Source organism: Podarcis bocagei, assembly GCF_964188305.1.
Source record: "Podarcis bocagei genome assembly, chromosome: 11".
NCBI lineage: Eukaryota > Metazoa > Chordata > Lepidosauria > Squamata > Lacertidae > Podarcis > Podarcis bocagei.
The window spans coordinates 37,630,965-37,648,588 of NC_138136.1; the positions used below are offsets into that span (position 1 = coordinate 37,630,965).

Consider the following 17,624-nt stretch of genomic DNA (forward strand, 5'->3'; position numbering starts at 1 on the left):
ACTATATGGCTTCAGCATCCATTCCAAAGGGCCTGCTGGATCAGGCCAATGGCCCATCTAGTCCAGCACTCTCTTCTTCCAGGGGCCACCTGAATGCCTGTGGGAAACCCTGATGGACAGCTGATTGTCTGGTGCTTGGCTTTGCTGGAATTGTTGTTGTGGTTTTGTGGTTTTTATTTTTTATTATGGGGGTTTAATTAGAGGATTTTAAAAAATACATTGTTGTTGCATTATAACTTGTTAGCTGCCTTGCATTCCTTAGAAAGTAGGCAGGGTGTAGGTTTTTTATTCTTGAATAAATGAAAATTCTTTTTCATGAGATCACACTTACAGTCAATGCTATAATGTGCTGTAATAGATAAAAAACCCCACATAATTGATATATTTTAATCTTCTGTGATTCTGTTTTTAATAATAATAATAGCAATAATAATAATAAGGTTATAGTTTCTTAAAATCTGTTTTTTTTTAGCAGTTTAAAAAGCCTTAATCAGCATGAAGAGGTAAAATCGGATGCCATGGATGCCATTCATAGTGAAGATAGTGCACAGATGTGGGAGACAAGTTCAAGTAGATGTTCCACATCCCAAGCCTCAGAAACTAGTGCTACGTCTGGTGTTTATAGTATGGAAAACTCCTACATGGAAGGTCCTCCAGGGAAATCTATATCTTTGATGGATGAAGGAAAGATGGTACAGAAAAGAACAAGGAACTCACCATTTCAGGTGCCCCTGTCACCAAATGAGAAAATGGGCCCAGACAATGAAAAACATGGCTTTTCTGGAAGGCCAACAGAAGCAAAAGCATTGGAAAGAGAATTAGATCCTGCTGATCCACAGTCATGGACCCTTCAAGTGCAACCTTCAAAGATAAAAAACTATTTGGTACAAATTACACAGGAAGCGGTGGATCCATTGCCAGAAGAAAAAGAAAATGTTTTCATGAAAAAGGCAGAGCTGCCCCTCGAAGGAACGGTAAGAGCTAAGATTCAGCTACTCACTGCAGCATTGGAAGAAAGAAATAAAAAGATTTTCCGCCGGGTGAACAATATAGATTTGCCTCCGCCTACAGTTGTTGTAGTCAGGAAGCCAAGAGAACCACCCAAAAAATTCACCAGGCAAGCCATGTTCCAGGCATCTTTAAAGCATCTTGAACAACAAGCCACCATTAAGAATAACCAGAAGGAAATCCTGCATCTCAAGCGTATGCAGGCAATGCTTGCAAAGACTGTTCCCCGTAGCAGAGATGAGGAGCGAGTGCGGCGGTCTTTTCTGCCTGAACCTCCAGATAAGGCTTCCAAAATGGTACCAACAACTTCACCACTGCATACTGACAAAGCAAAGAAGCTGGACACTGAATCACATTCCCCCGCCACGCGAATGACAGCCCCAGAACAGGCAAGGTTTGCTTCACCAGATCGTCATGACAGAATGGAGAAAAGGGGAAAGCAATCTCAGCTTTCTAATACAGCAAATGCTGTGTCAGAAAAGTTGCCCAGCCTCCTTGTTGAAACAGAGGAGGCGGAGGCGGAGGCAGAGCAAATGCAGCCTCCTCCACTTGTTTCTACCAAACCCCTTTCCCAGCCTGCTAATGAAGCAGAGAATCAGGATGACTCAACTTTCTCTAAGCTATCAGAATCTGCAGCTCAGGATGTGCAGTACCCAAATAATATTGCTGCTGAGCACTTTGAGTCCCAAGATTCTCTTTTTACTGAAATCAGAAACCCAGATATTGGCTTCACAATCCCTTCACAATTTGAGATCAAAGATTCAGGCTTGTTGCATTCTGCTGAAGAGGCCGGGAAGCAAGACATCCCTGTTTGCTCACCTGAACCCGCAGAGCCTGTGTCTGAGCAGGCAAAATTACCTCCTCCAGTTAGTGAAAGAGAAAAGCAAGAAGAGAAACAGCTGGAGGCGGAAAATTCAAAGAAAGAAGAGGCGCAGGAGCAACCAACCACACTTTTGCAAGCAGAGCCGGCACATTTGATGTATCCGTTGAAAGAATGGGAAGTTGGGGAAGCTGAAACTGCACCCAATTTATCTTCTGCAGCTAGCAGAATAGAAACACAGGAGCCTCAGAGCGATTCCTGTGAAGTTGCAGAGGAACATATTGGACTTTCACAGCCCACACACTTCATGGGTGGAGCAGAGAAAAGAGAAAACGAGCACCTGGAACCAGATTTGGCAAAGGAAGCTGTTGAAGCACAGATATCTGTGACAGCATCACTACAGCCAGAACAGTCAGATGCACTACACTCAAGAAGTGAAATTAAAAATCAGACAGCACAGCCAGGATCTCAGTGGCTGGATTCTTCACTCCCTATTCCCGAAGCACAGAGAGAGGAAATCCAGCAACACTCTCTAGCATGTGCACAGTCAGAAAGCGAACATCCAGTCATCTCTGAACCTATAAAGGCAACACAGGGATTTGAACTCTTGGAGCCACTGCATCTCAAAGGTAACGAAGTCAGTGCAAACTCTCCTGCTGAAGCACTCGACTCTTCAGAGCAACTGTCATCTGTTTCATCTGCTGAGAAGGTAGAAATGTTGGAGACTCAGCAGCCTTCACTAGAAACTGTAACACTGCTTTCAGAACAGCGATGCTCTGCTTTACCCTACCCAACAGAGAAAATGGAGAAAAAAGACAGCCTGCCTTGTTCTCCCGAGACAGCTGCTGAAACAGCAGAAGTATCACTTCCCACTGCCACCTTCCAAATGGCTGAAGTAACAAAAGTAGAAGTTCATCCCTTGTCTCCCACAGAAGTTCCATCAGAAGAATCAGAGTCTATTTCAAGAGAGCCGGATGTTGCCATAGATAGGAAAACAACTCAGCTGGTTTCGCCTTTATCTGTAGAACCTCCAAGTAAAGCATCTGTTCCACCCCAAGAAGCAGCAAAAGAAGAAAACCAGCAATGCCCACCTTCAGATGCAAAGCTGAGTTCTGAGGACCAGGATGAGGAAGGCCAGCAAGATGGTTGGTTTCCTTTATTTGCAACCACACAGTTTGAACCAGAACATTCAGCTGAATGTGAATCAACAATGCAGAGCATTAAACAGGGTTCCTCTGCATCATTTCCGTTAGAAGAAGCAACTGCATTGCATTCTGTTGATGATGCAGATAAGAAAGAGAGGCATCCTGACAAATCCATCACTGAGCCTTCACTGCATCCTGTATTCATGCCAGGAAAACAAGGGAGGATGGAGTCAGAGATTGAGCAAACGACTCATCAGTTATCACATACAGTTCTTCCAATGGAATCAGTCAGTAAACTGCAGTCAGTGGAGGAAATGGAGGTCAATGAGATCCAGCCTCATTTATCTGCAACTGAACAAGATTTATCCCAGTCGGTTTATTTGACAGAACCACAGGAAGACCAGTGTGTTGCAGCAGCAGCGGCAGCCCTTGAATCTGGTTCTTTAAGTATACCATACACTGAGGTTGAATCAGAGAAATGCTACACTACAGAACCAGTATTGAAAGAGGTGACATATCAGGCTATTCAGGCTGTCACTGCAGAAATGGAACAAGACAAAGTGTCACATAAAGTGTCTGAATCAGAAAAACATTTAGAAGCATCTTTCCCAGCTCAGAACACAGAGGAAGGAAACCTTCAGTCACACACGTTTGTGTCTCCAGAATCAGAAGATGAACACCTCATCTCATCAGAAAGAGAAGAATCTGAATTTTATCCACTCTTAACTCCAACACCTGAATTGGAATATCCTACTGCTGTTTCAGAAACACAGGAGAGTCAAAGCTATTTATCTGATGCATTAAATAAGGCATTAAATGCATTAAATGAGCAGCCAAGCTACTCTTCCACAGTTCTTGAGGATAAAGCCAAGATAGAAGAAAACCAAACCCCCTTTCCTGAAACTCCAAAAATGGCGCCAGATGAGTCACTGTCCTTTGCAGCCTTCCTCATTAGTGAAGCCAAGGGAGAGCCACTTGTGTCACCTGTAGACACAAAGATGATGCCAAAGGAATCAAATTCCATTCCAGAAGATTTTGTTTCTGAGGAAGTAAAGGAAATAGCCCCTCCTTCCTCACCTTTATCCTCAGAACAACTTTCTAAGGAAGTAATTTCATCATATGCTGCTGTTGAAGAAGAGAACCAAGATCAGCCTCATTCACTTCTGAGGGAAGAGTCAAAACATCTGGATGCTGGAGGGGCAGATGTGCAAAGCGGTCAGTCTCATTTGCTTGTTGCAGCACAGCCTGAAGCAAGGAGCCAGGACATTGAGCTGCGTTGCCCCAAAACAGCACAACCAGAGCTAGAGGATGTGACCTTGCTGAATTCTACTGAAGAGATCCAGAAGCAAGAAACTCCCCTATATTCACCTTCCATTGTACCATCTGTACAAGAAGAAATATTGCATCACAAGGGAGAAAGAGAAAACCAAGGAACGGTAATTTGGGGCACTGAAGAGACAAAGGAGGAAGATGCTCCTCTAAAGTCACCTGTCCTACCACAGGAGTTGGAACACCTACGTTCACTGCAGTCAGTAAAAGAATCCCAGGTGGAAAGGGCTCAGCCTTACTCTTCTGCAGCTGTTCAAGATTCATCGCAGCTTCCTGGTGAGACAGGATCGCAGGAAGGTCAGGGCTACTTTAAGAAACCTGCAGAAGTGGATTCTGGAGTTTCTAAGTTATCAGAGCTGACGGATGCAGTTATGGAGCAAGAAATCCAGGCACCAAGGACTGAAGCTGTCAAGTTAGAACGCAAAGAGTCTGCTTTGTCAGTACAGGAAAATGAGAAAGTCCAGCATCCACTGGTAACTGCATCACTGGATCTGGAACATTTAGGTTCATCTTATTCCACAGAAACACAATTCCCAGGAGAGCCACCACCAGATGCATCTCTTCTCACTGAGAAAGCAGAGGAGCGGGAAGTTCGTTCACAACCAGCATCAGTCTCACCAGCATCTGTATTGGATCAATCCAGCTCTGCTTCACTGGATCTAATTGCAGAAGTTGAGGAACAAGAGACCAAGCATCCTCCCAAAGTAGCTAACGTGATGCCAGAAGAACCCGTGTCTTTTGCAGCCTTTCTCTTTGCTAAGGCAAAGAAAATATATACTACTTTGACCTCAGAAAAAGAGAATCTAGACAGCCAGCCTCCTTTCAAGGAAGCTGATTTGTTAACAGAAAGATCAGACAGCATTTCAACTAGCCCCCCTGAGACTAATGTAACTATTAACGAAGAAACTGAGCTTCCTACAACACATTTTGAAGTGGAACAGTTTGCTAGTAAACCTGAAGCAGATGTTACTTATGGAGATGAAAGGGAAAATATTTCTGAGACTCCTACGCTACCTAATTTAATTCCAAATGAGCCTTCTGATGCTGTAATACCAGAGCCCATAAATGATATTTTAACACACAACTTACATTCCTCAGTATCTTCTGCAGACTCACATACGACTGACAACAAGACAATACAAATTAGTGCGGGAGACTTTTCGAAAACGGAAGAAATCAAGTGTTTGCCTAGTGCGGAGATAACTTTGAAAGAGCCTGAAAAGGAATTAAAAGATCACGAGAAACTGAGGGAGACAGCCATACCTAGTGTTGAACTTCGTCAAGGAAAAGAGATTTCTGAAGGTAACAAGGTAGTGAATATTCATGCTGCTCCACTCAATTCTTCAGCTGATAAAGAAGAAGAGAAGCATATGCCGGAGAGATTAGAACACCTGGAAACAGCTGCATTGCAGAAAAGAAAACCATTCCATGATGCTGGAGATATGGCTGTTGACCAGGAATTTTCAAGGTGCAAAATAAGTGTAAAAACCTCAGAAGGCATAGAAGAGGACAATCATGAAAATAAGGAAAGCAAATCAAATGAACTTGTCAAGGAAAAGGGGGTCCAGGAAAGTGTAGAAAAGAAAAAGGAAGTTTCTATTGTTCAAGAAAGCAATGAAGATGGTGGTGTAAATGATAACGGTATAGATCACATTGAAAAGCATACTGTCGTTGATGAGACCTGCTTCATCCAGACAGGAAACGAACAGTCTTTTAAGGAAGTACAGAGGCAATTTGAAGTTACCGTAGAAAATTCTGCAACACTTCCAACTGCAGGCACAAAAAATATTATAGAGTTTTCTTCACTAGAAAGAAATTTGGATGAAGGCTTCGATAGAATGGCCGAGAAAGAAAACACAACAGCTAGTCATGAAGACCCTTCAAAAATATTAATCAAAGGTGAAATAATTGATGCTGTTAGGGAAAAGGATGAAAACACAGAGGATAAGCTTAACTTGGCAGGTGAACCCCTATCTAACACACAAAAAGATGTGCTATCCCAATCTCCATTAATTTCTTTGCCTGCCACTACAGTCAATCCTGAGCTTCTTGAGGTGCCACCTACTTTGGCATTTTTATATAAAGATCTTTATGAAGAAGCTGTGGAAAAACCTAAGGAAGATAGCCATAAATATCCATCAAATGAAGAGACTGAGAATACTGACGTATCCGCTCACACCAGAGGCCCTACTCGAGATGATGGTACTGGAATGTGCTTTGAAAGGGATGTTTCTAAAGATGACACTCCAACTTTGGAAGAGTCCCAGAAGAAACAAGTTCTAAAAGATAAAGGCATTAATGAACAAGCTTTAACCCTACAAAGCATTTCAAAATGTGCAGATCAACCAAGTGAAAAGAAGCCTCAGTCTCTTCACATTCTAACTGAAGCACATGCTGAAACGGAGGTCTCGTCACCAAGGGGAACGGTGGAACGGCTGGATGACGCATTGGTAGATAGACCAGCTGAGATCATGAGTGACATAAAAGTTGGAAATGGTCAGCCCACAAATGAAATTCTTTTTGGAAGTGGGCTCTATGGTTCAGGAGCAAGTAATGAGGAACTCAGTCAGAGAAGAGAAGATGAATCCTTGGGCTTTGAAAGGGATGTTTCTAAAGCTGATGGTCCAAATTTGGAAGAATCCCAGAAAGAACAGGTTCTAAAAGATGAGCCTAGGACTGTAAAAGCCTTAAATCAAGCAAGAGTTTCAAAAGGTGAATATGAATTAGATGACAAGGAGTCTAAGCCTGTTTACTTTCTAGCTGAAACGCATGTGGAAACAGAGGACTTGTCTCCAAAAGGAATTTTGGAGGGGTTGAATGATGCATTGATAGATAGGCCAGTTGAGATCATGGGTGACATAAAAGTTGAAACTTGCCAGCCCACACATGCAGTTCCTTTTGGAAGTGGGCTCTTTGGTTCAGGTGCAAGTAATGATGACAGCAGTCAAAGAAGTGTAGACGAATCCTTGCCTGAAGAAACAGGCCAAGCATTACCAGAAGAAACGAGCGATGAGGAGTCTTGTCCAATACTTGATTATGCAGCAAGTGTCTTTGAAAATGCAACATCTGTGCAAGATGAGTCAGAGGAAGTTGCAGTTGGCCAAAACCAGGAATGTGAAATAACAGACGCTCATGTGGTTGTCCCAAAACCTGTTGAAGAAAGCACACAATCTCATGCAGCATTCCACCATGTTAGCCCTCCCTGGCAAAGTGAGGGACAAGCAGAAGACCAGTTAATAGCACAGGATACACAACCTTTAGACCATAAACATACTCTCTGTAGGGACACTGAGGGACAAACTTCTGAAAAAAGAGTTGAAGAAAATATTGTGGGTGATCTAACTGAGTCCAACAGAGAGGCAGCATACCAACCACCACCTGAAGCAATATCTGACAAGCCTTTTGGGGAACTGGACTACTCTCTGTTGTCACATGATTTTGATACCTATCCATTGTATTCAATAAAAGAGGAAGAGTCCAGTGACATTGATGAAGATCTAGCTGAGCTCATGGACTATGAAATGGTTAGCCGAGATGATGTCTTTGAGGAAGAAACATCATCAGAAGTGGTTCATGAAGAGCTGCTGTTTGATGACAGAAAATCCTCAGACCACATTAGTGATAGTTATGAATTTGTGAATGAAAGGGAGGCAAATACGTATGCTGAGGAAGAAGAATTTCAGTTGATGGGTCTCGACAAGCTACCAAGAAATGTTCCAGAAACTGAAGTCCTACAGAAAGAATCGGATCATGAACTGTTAGATAGTTATTGCCGCCAGTGTAAATGTCCCATCTCTGCTGAGGACAAGCTTTCTGGGGAGCATAAAGACCACACTGTGACAAACTTGGATACAGCTGTGACTGAATTAAAGGTAAGCAATTGACATTTTTGGAATTACAGCCCTGTGTTCTCATTGAAACTGATGCTTAACTAGGGATGCTTCACTGGACTATATAAGATACACTGCAGGATCAGACAAGCCAATAAAGGTTAGTGACCTAATGTAGGCAGATTGTATTTGGTGACATCCAATGTTAGTCATAAACAGGCTAAGATTAAAGCCATTGATTTTCAATGGATCTACTTTGATTATGACCAACATTGGATATCACCCATCGTGTTTAATTTGTCTCACAGTTGTCTCTGAGAAAGAGCAATTCTGCTTGGAAACACACCAGGCGCAACAGCATTAATGAAAGTGTTTTCACAATTAAACTATATTCTTAGCCCCTTGTGTGGGAGTGGTCACCTCTTTTTTTCTGGCTGGAAAGAATGCAAATACTAAAAATACATCCCTTGTGCCAGGACCTCCACTCTGACCAAAATTAGTCAAAATTAGCTGGGTGATCCAATGATTGCTTTCCTGCATTGATCTGCTTTGGCCCTTAGTTTCAAATTTTAAAGTCATATTTGCAGAACTGGTCCAAGACCTTTTCCTGCCTGAGCTGAAGGAAAAGATGGCACTTCCCTCCCCACCATTCTACATCCATAATCCAACCAGATGGGACACCGAGTCTTCCTTCAGCACTGGTGATTGGGCAGCTTCCTCCACTGTACTTATGTACAGTGCAGGTTAGTGGGTGCAGGAGAGAGTGTGTGAGGCTGCTAACACCACTCCACCTCAGCACGAGTTGCCTAAGGTGTCTTTCTTATTCTGCCTAATGGTATGGTGGTTCTGCCTAGTTCTAAATAAGCACTTTGATTCCTTGTTGGTCCTCTTGAATCTAGGTAACTGGTTGGGTTTCTCTAATATACAGACTTCAACGTGATGCTTCCTCAGATTACCCAGATCTTGAGTATCCCTATTTAAAAAGCCATTGATTAGGATCCAAATAACAGCACAATTACTCAAGGGTGTCTTTGCACCAGCACTGATTCAGCAGCAGGGCCCTATGGAAAATCACATTTGAAACTGAGGGGGCTTTCAAGAGTAGTAGAAGAAGAAGAGTTTGGATTTGATATCCCGCCTTTCACTCCCCTTCAGGAGTCTCAAAGCGGCTAACATTCTCCTTTCCCTTCCTCCCCCACAACAAACACTCTGTGAGGTGAGTGGGGCTGAGAGACTTCAAAGAAGTGTGACTGGCCCAAGGTCACCCAGCAGCTGCATGTGGAGGAGCGGAGACGCGAACCCGGTTCCCCAGATTACGAGACTACCGCTCTTAACCACTACACCACAATGTAGGCAGACTAGCATTAGTATGTACATTTTACAGATGATGGATAGAGGCTGAAAAAAAAAGAATGGCCTGCCTGGCAAGATTTCTAACATGCTCTTTCATGACGTTTGACTCCAGTGAAGAGGTTTTTTATGTTTGTTTTTTAAAGGGTGAAATCCATTGATGTACATAGCCAAATTCCCATTGATTTTTAATAGCGCCTCCTTCTCAGTATATAGAGAATCATACTACAACTGTGAAAGATAAGCAGTTGCTAAGAATATCAAAGAAGTCACATGCCTCCATTTCATTCCCTAGAGTGGTTTCTTCAAAGTCAAAGGACTTGAGCATGTCCCATGACATCATCCCCTGGCTCTGTAACTTGGAAAGGGAGCCAGGAATGAAATCTAGCCTTCATGTGATCTGCTTCACCAGGAAAAAGATGGCTTTCGATCATTGACCAGTGTGTCTCATTTCCACTACCCACATGTTACTGAGTTCTTTGGTACTCAGACAACAGAACTCTCACTGCTTCAGCTTTCATCAGCTATGCAATATGCTCAGTACAATAAGCTATTGATGGTGGCTATTGGGGGGCGCACAGAATTAAACATTTCTCTCCCCCAAAAAACACATTCACCTTGGAAGTGAAGAATGATTTCCCCCTATTTATGCGCACAGTATAGTTTGCTGTGCATTTTATAATTCATAGGTAAAGGTAAAGGGACCCCTGACCATTAGGTCCAGTCCTGGCCGACTCTGGGGTTGCGGCGCTCATCTCGCTTTACTGGCCGAGGGAGCCGGTATACAGCTTCCAGGTCATGTGGCCAGCATGACTAAGCCACTTCTGGTGAACCAGAGCAGTGCATGGAAACGGCGTTTACCTTCCTGCCGGAGCGGTACCTATTTATCCACTTGCACTTTGACGTGCTTTTGAACTGCTAGCTTGGCAGGAGCAGGGATGGAGCAACGGGAGCTCACTCCGTCGTGGGGATTCGAACTGCCGACCTTCTGATCGGCAAATCCTAGGCTCTGTGGTTTAACCTGCAGCGCCACCCGTGTCCCTTATAATTCATAGGTGATGCTAATTTCCAGCCTTCCTTTAACCTTCCTTTTTAGGCATATAGAGGAATCTGATTAAAGTCAAGAGTGTTTATGAAAACACAAACTGCTTTTGCACAGATGGCCAAGTGCACCAAGGAAGGTCAAGGAGGCTCCTGCCTGGCAGACAGTTATAACTCATGAGTGCTGCCTCTATTATCTCAAGAACCACATCCTGGGCAGCTTTTGAGAAACAGCTTCAGGAGCACAGGAAAGAAAACAGATCAAAAAAATAAAACCAGGCTGTTAGTCACTTAGATATCATTTAATGAAGATTATTTTACTGGTTTGAAGGCAGGCATGGGCCTTTGGGGATCCTGTCCTTAGTTTGTAATAAGAAAGCCTTTTTATTTAGATCAGTATGCTTCTGAACACAAGTTGCTGGGAATCACAAATGCATACTGTCCACCTTTTGGAGACCCCAAATGGGGACAGGTGTCTTCCAGGATGTGTGCCTTTGGCAAGTCATGTGACCTGCACCTCGCTCTTGCCCCACACCCAAAAGTACAGCCCCAAAAAACTGGGAGTTTTTTTCAGTGCAAGATCGCTGCACCCCAAATGGCCTTGCATGAAAAAATAGGATGTCCCGTTTTTTCTGGGGCACTTGGCAGGTATGCAAGTGGGAAGAGTGCTGTTGTAGGTGAGGTTCTATGTTTGGGCTTCCCATGGGCATGTGGTAAGAGCAGGGTGCTTCTGGGTGGGCCTTTGAACCGATCTAGCAGGTCTCACCTTATGTTCTTAAGTGAACTGCTTGCTTAATTGATTCCATTTATTAAAAACTGTGTATTGCCCAAGCTTCAGCCTGAGTGCCTTTTGAAGGATATGGCTTCATCATTGAATTAACAATCTCCTGTTGCTAGAAGGAGAGGCCATCTTTAATCGTTTATTTTCCATTCCCTATCTAAGTAATATCCCAAAGCCAAGGCAGGTGGTTTTTCTGTAAATTCTGCCTGTCAGTCTCACCCCTCTAATGACAATTAATTCATCAACTAAAGTTTTAGTGGATTAATCAGTTTACTGCTTAAATCTATGAAAATTTTCAAGCTGCATAAAGAAAGGAAAAATGAAGAAACCCCCATAGTGCCTTCCAATTTATTTAATCTTTTGTGATACTTATTGCCTGGCTTAAAATCATCACACTCATTTGTATAATTTTCCTTATCCTGCAGTGTAGTTTTTGTTCTAGTACAACCTCACCAAGTGTCCCCGAGACCCCTCTGGGGACAGTGATCCCCAGAGGTGGGGATTTGGGAAATTATTGTCAGTGGGACGCTACCAGGACAATGGGCCTGATCCTTGCAGTATATCAATAAAGCACTGAACCATAAGATGCATTCTGAGATTAAACATTTTGTTTTGGTCTAGTTTTTATGTAAAATATAATAGCACCATCTCGCAACTTCCTGACCTCTTTATTTAGATGGTTGTGAAACTTTAATATTTCAGAGCCAATTGGATGGATTCCTAGATGTTTTGCAAGAAAGATCTTTGAAGATCGAGGGGTTTGTCAGTGAGATTGAGGCTCTGTTTAATTCTCTCGAGGTAAGTGTGTGGCATCTGCCTTCCTTCTCATTTGTTGAGAATTTATTTGTTGAGAATTTATTTTTGTTGATAATTTTTTTTTAAACAATCATTCAACTGGATGGGCCACGATATGAACATAACATTTTCTTTCTATGGAAGAGGTGATTTTTAACAGCATGCAATGGACACAAAACTCATTCCAGCTTTGTATGAAACATTCCATCCTTCTGCCTTTCGGAAGCTGGTTATCAAAGAGACAAACTCAGTTCAAATTATTTCATTGAATCCTCTGAATTTCTGGTTTCCTTTGCATTTCTGTGGCTTTATACTACTGTTTTTAGATTCTGTATTGGTATTCGTGATATTGTGTCAGGGAACTGCCATCGGAGGAACAGGTGGGGAAAGGGCTCACGGAGGCTGGGAGGGACTCAACAGCTGAAGCAGGGACCAGCAGGGGGAGAGGCGGGTCTCTGGAGGAAAGTCTCACGGAGGCTGAGAGAGACTCAGCAGCTAAAGCAGGAACTAGCAGGGAGAGGGGTGGATCTCTGAGGGAAAGCGAGCAAGAGGGAGGGCTCAGGGACACGTCCAGCGAGAACAGTGGGGAAGTGTCTGAAGCTCCCATAGGGAGACCCATCCCTCGCTGGAAGCTGTCACGCCGCGAGTCCCGAAGACGTGTTTCCGTTAAGGAGCTTTTATGCTGGAGGCGCTTCCGAAAACAGCCACTGTCGGAATCTGCAAGTGACTAGAGCAGACATGTCTGAGGAGCTCTGTCACAGACAGAGGTTTGTGGAGTTGCACAAACTCTGAGGGACTACGATTTTACGCACAAGCAGCTCATCATCCCATCACATATTGCTTATTGATTTATGTTATATATCGCTTAGAGATTTTTAAAATATTAAGCAGTTTTCAAATAAATAGATAGAACTACTGAAGGGTTCAAGTTGACCATCAATCTTTTAGCCCAAGGGTGGGTGGTTTTTCTCTCTCCTGCCAAGCCTTTCGTTCCCTCAGGTCTAATCTCTTGAGAGCTACATGACAGCAGTGGGCAGGGCAGGAACTGAAAGTGAGTGTGGCCATCCTTTTTTTCTCCCTTATTTTTAACCACACACTTTTCGGATTCTGTCATGCCCTTCCTCTCCTCTCTCCCTCCCCATCACTCTCTCACTTTGCCACCTCCTTTTCTTTCTTTCTTTCTTTCTTTCTTTCTTTCTTTCTTTCTTTCTTTCTTTCTTTCTTTCTCAGACCATTAGTTCAACTTTTCTGAATCAGACCATTAGTTCTACATTGTCTGGCAGCACGCTCTCCCAGGTCTCAGACACAGATCTTCCCAGTCCTGCCTAGTCCCCGAGACCTACTCACTTGTCAATCACCTGACATCACTGTGTGATTTCCCTTTCAATCGTCTATAGTCTCTGGGCTGAACTAAAAGAGACCCTCTTTGTGAACCCCATGGACAGCTGTTGCTAGTCATCACTGAACAATCTAAGCAGGGAGAAGTGGCCCTGAAATCTCCAGTGCTCAGGAGAAAAATTCACCAATGAATTTTATTTTTTTCCAACATCTGGAATTTTTTTTAACCTCTAGGAAAACTGTAAGGAAAAGGAGCAGCTTTTGGATGAGCAAAATGAAAGCATCATCAAGACTGTGATAGGGCACCATGACAGAAAGCAGCAGAGCTTTGAGGAAGTAAAGAATGCAAAAATGGACTATCTTTATGAACAGATGGTTAATTTTCAAGAATACATTGATACAGCAAAGGACACGTTGGAGGCGATCTTAAAGGAAACTGAAGAAATGGATGATTTTGTTTTCCTAAGTGTGAGTATAAAATTACACTTAGTGCTGATAAAAATTGTGCATTGTGCTGAAAAAATATATATACACAGGCTATATTCCTACCTACATAACAAAGGAATAGAATCTATGTCCATTTGTTCTAAATCTACGTGCAAATACTCATAGACCCGTCACATAACTGGGATAGAAATTATAGGCTGCAAACCTATATACACACTTACCTGGGAGGCTATAGAGGCTTAGGCTTCAATCCCTACCTAAGAGTAAGCCCTATGGAACACAGCAGAGCTTACTCCTGAGTAAAGGCACATAGGAATCCACTGTCAGGTTCCAATTCTGTGCACTTACCACTTAGTAAGGACCACTGAGGAAGAGAATCACAAAAATGGGATTGTGCTGTTGGGCTCTAAGGTAGTGACCCTAGTTCAGTGCCCTTTCCCCCATGGACCTCTTGAAAATTGTTGGGGGTCTCAGCAGACCGCTTAAATGGGTTTTCTGCTTGTTGTAGCAGTCATAATGTGCTATGCTAGATGCTGGGTGATCTTTCATTATATTTTTGTTGCTTCTTTTATTTCTTTTATCGCATCACAGTTTTTATACCATAGAATTAAAGAATAGAATTCCATACAATTCAAAATCAATATGAATATTTAGCACAGTAGACTAGGCATAGACAAACTCAGCCCTCCAGATGTTTTGGGACCACAATTCCCATCATCCCTGACCACTGGTCCTGCTAGCTAGGAATCATGGGAGTTGTAGTCCCAAAACATCTGGAGGGCCGAGTTTGCCTATGCCTGCAGTAGACTTTCTGAACGATGCCATAACCTCCAATAGAAAGTGGACTAAAACTGGGGTGCCAGCTTCTGGGACCACACTGCTGCACAGGTCATGTCACCCATGAGAGATCGGATCACACTGTTTTTTTCCAGGCATGGCACCCCAAAATGCACAATTTGCGGCACCATGCAAGATTGCTGCCACAAAGAAAGCACTTTTTTCATGGATAAGGTACATAATGGACTATGTAGAGCAATCAAAATTAACAGCAAAATTAAGAGAATCTAATGATGAGTGTTTTATGGAAGAATGGATGCCATTTTCAGATTACTTAAAGAAATGCTATAGAATGATGAACTCACAGGCAAAATTTGAGCTATGAGCAACATTAGTAATTAGATTATAATATTGTGAGATTGTGTGTAGAAAGTGAAAGTAGCCTGTTGTACCAAGGCAACCTTTACATTTCCTGCCCACCCGCCACTGGTACAGTGGTACCTCGGTTTTTGAACGTCTCTGTTGACAAACGTTTCGGAACTCGAACACCATAAACCTGGAAGTAAATGCTTTGGTTTTCGAATATGCCTCAGAAGTTGAACAAGAAACACAGCTTCTGCTGAGTGCAAGATCCTAAGGCCTAGCTGTTGGCTATAGAGTTTTGGTTTTCGAACGTTTCGGAACTCGAATGGTCTTCCGGAATGGATTATGATTGAAAACAGAGGTACTACTGCATATGTGTTGTCCAGAAGGGAATGTGACCTCTGGGATGATAAATATTCCCCTCCCCTGTGCTATACATCTGGCACATTGGAGAAGAACCCCCACATCTCTGAAACTATACCACTGCTAATTAATTTGTACAACTGGAAGTAATCTGAAGTGCAATACGGTTGAGGGATCCATGGTGGGCTCTTAACTCATGTTATAAAGTTATTGAAGCTTGCAAAGTCTCAAGTGCAGGTATTATGCATATCACTGTGGTGTTGCACCTCTGGAGGGCAAGATTCTGCAAAATGCATATGAGGTTAGGAAGGTTGTGCATGTTTGAACTGGTACAATATCAGAGCTGGGGCATATGTCCGTGAAGGGGATCTTGTGGATTTGATGTCCAGTATAATTTTGTGACACGCATTAATCTGTTCCTTCCCACGTTCCTTTTCTTCCCATAGTCATCAGAAGAAATAAATAAAAGGTATATGAAATGTAGTTTTGGTGCATTATAGTGAGTACTGTATTAGGAACGGCATGTTTGAATGCTTTTTAATACTTCCAAGCTCTGCTGAAGGCATGCAGCCATTTCCTCGCCAGATATTAAGGAGGAAATTGTGTGCTTGGTAATGCAGCTGAAAGTGTTTGAAATATTTGCATGCATTTTCTCATTCATCATTTAAATACTAATAAATATGGCATTATTCAATTCTGTCTTTCCTGCAATAGCATCTATGTAGCTGATTTTTTAAAAAGCAGGTGTTTATCACTGCTGTACACAACCATTTTAAAATTCCAGATGCATTCTGTTAAAATGCCAATATTTGTGAGTGTTCCTGTTTTGCTGATTTAATTTCAATGTTAGATGAAATGTTAATGAAAATGATCCTAGGCGTCTCTTTGGTAGGCTGAGCTAAATTTAGACCATCGTGACCTCCTGCTAGGCCAATGAGTTTTGAACTTGTCCTGGTATTTCTGCTTCCTTTGCCAAGAGGATTACATTGAAGCTGCATGTAGTTTGAGATCGTTTTTAGAAGGGCTACTCCCCATAGTAAAATTAATATCAATCCAGGGACCATTTATTTGACTTTGGAAATGATGTATGGCAAGAGATAAGACTGTAGGGTTTTGGGGGGCGGCGGGGGGATGCATTTCAGACATTTGAAAGCTTATTTGATAATACTGTTTTGCCCATGCACTACTAAAACTTCCAAGGCCAAATAAAACAATGGAATGGGGGAATTATTATTATTATTATTATTATTATTATTATTATTATTATTATTATTATTATTATTAATATGCTGCTCATCAGATTGGGTTGCCCCAGCCTCTCTGGGTGGCTCCCAACAAAATATAAAAAACACAGTTACAGATAGGTAGCCGTGTTGGTCTGCCATAGTCAAAATAAAAAAATTCCTTCCTGTAGCACCTTAAAGACCAACTAAGTTAGTTCTTGGTATAAGCTTTCGTGTGCATGCACACTTCTTCAGATACATAAAAAACACAATAAGACACAAACCATAAAAAACCTCCCTTCAGATGTCTTCTAAAAGTCAACTAGTTGTTTATCTGTTTGACACCTGATGGGAAGGCATTCCACAGGGCAGGTGCCGCTACTGAAAAGGCCCTCTGCCTGGTTCCCTGTGGCTTCACTTCTCACCGTGAATGAACCATCATGGCTGGCTGGGACCTTGAACAGGAACAGTGAGGCTTACACAGTGCAACTTTTTCTTGCAATTCCCACTTGCATTATTTAAAGAAGTGCAAACTCATTAGCCTCATTAGCACATAACAGTAAAGCATGTTTAGTTAATAAAAGAGAGGTAGCCAATGTTGTACCCCTCAGAAGTTGTGGACTCCAGTTTCCATCAGCCCCAGCCAGCATGTGCAATGGTCAGGAATTATGGGGGTTGGCATCCAAAGTATCAGGAATGCACCTGCTCCTGCAATAAGCCATAGTCAAAGATTAGAGATTGGACAGACAATGACTTACACCTTTTATGCCTCCCTTCCTCCATTAAAGGAGGGAGAGGCAAGCCAGGTAGACCTGTTCTTCACTCATGGCTCTGTAGCTTCTGGATGGTGACGGCTTTTTACACCCATAGTTAAAGAGCAGCTCTGGGTTCACACTGAATGCTGAAATATAATTGACAATAGCTAAGTTTTATAAATCAGCTATAAAGCTTGGTTAATGAGCAATCTTTAAGCATAGTTGATAACCCATAGTTAAGCTGCTGGGTTGGTTTCCC

General features: G+C 42.6%; 1 protein-coding gene across 4 annotated transcripts in view; it reads left to right on the plus strand.

Moving 5' to 3' along the window:
- Positions 1–17,624, plus strand: part of CMYA5 (cardiomyopathy associated 5) — a 49,368-nt gene that overhangs the window by 6,155 nt on the left and 25,589 nt on the right. The window contains exons 2-5 of one of the 4 annotated variants that reach the window (XM_081212575.1): positions 473–8,174; positions 12,007–12,102; positions 13,672–13,905; positions 15,834–15,886. In XM_081212575.1, the coding sequence (XP_081068701.1) occupies positions 473–8,174; positions 12,007–12,102; positions 13,672–13,905; positions 15,834–15,886 (8,085 nt within the window). The remainder of the gene's footprint in view (positions 1–472; positions 8,175–12,006; positions 12,103–13,671; positions 13,906–15,833; positions 15,887–17,624) is intronic. The other 3 variants (XM_081212573.1, XM_081212574.1, XR_014012834.1) reach the window with 3 other exon arrangements.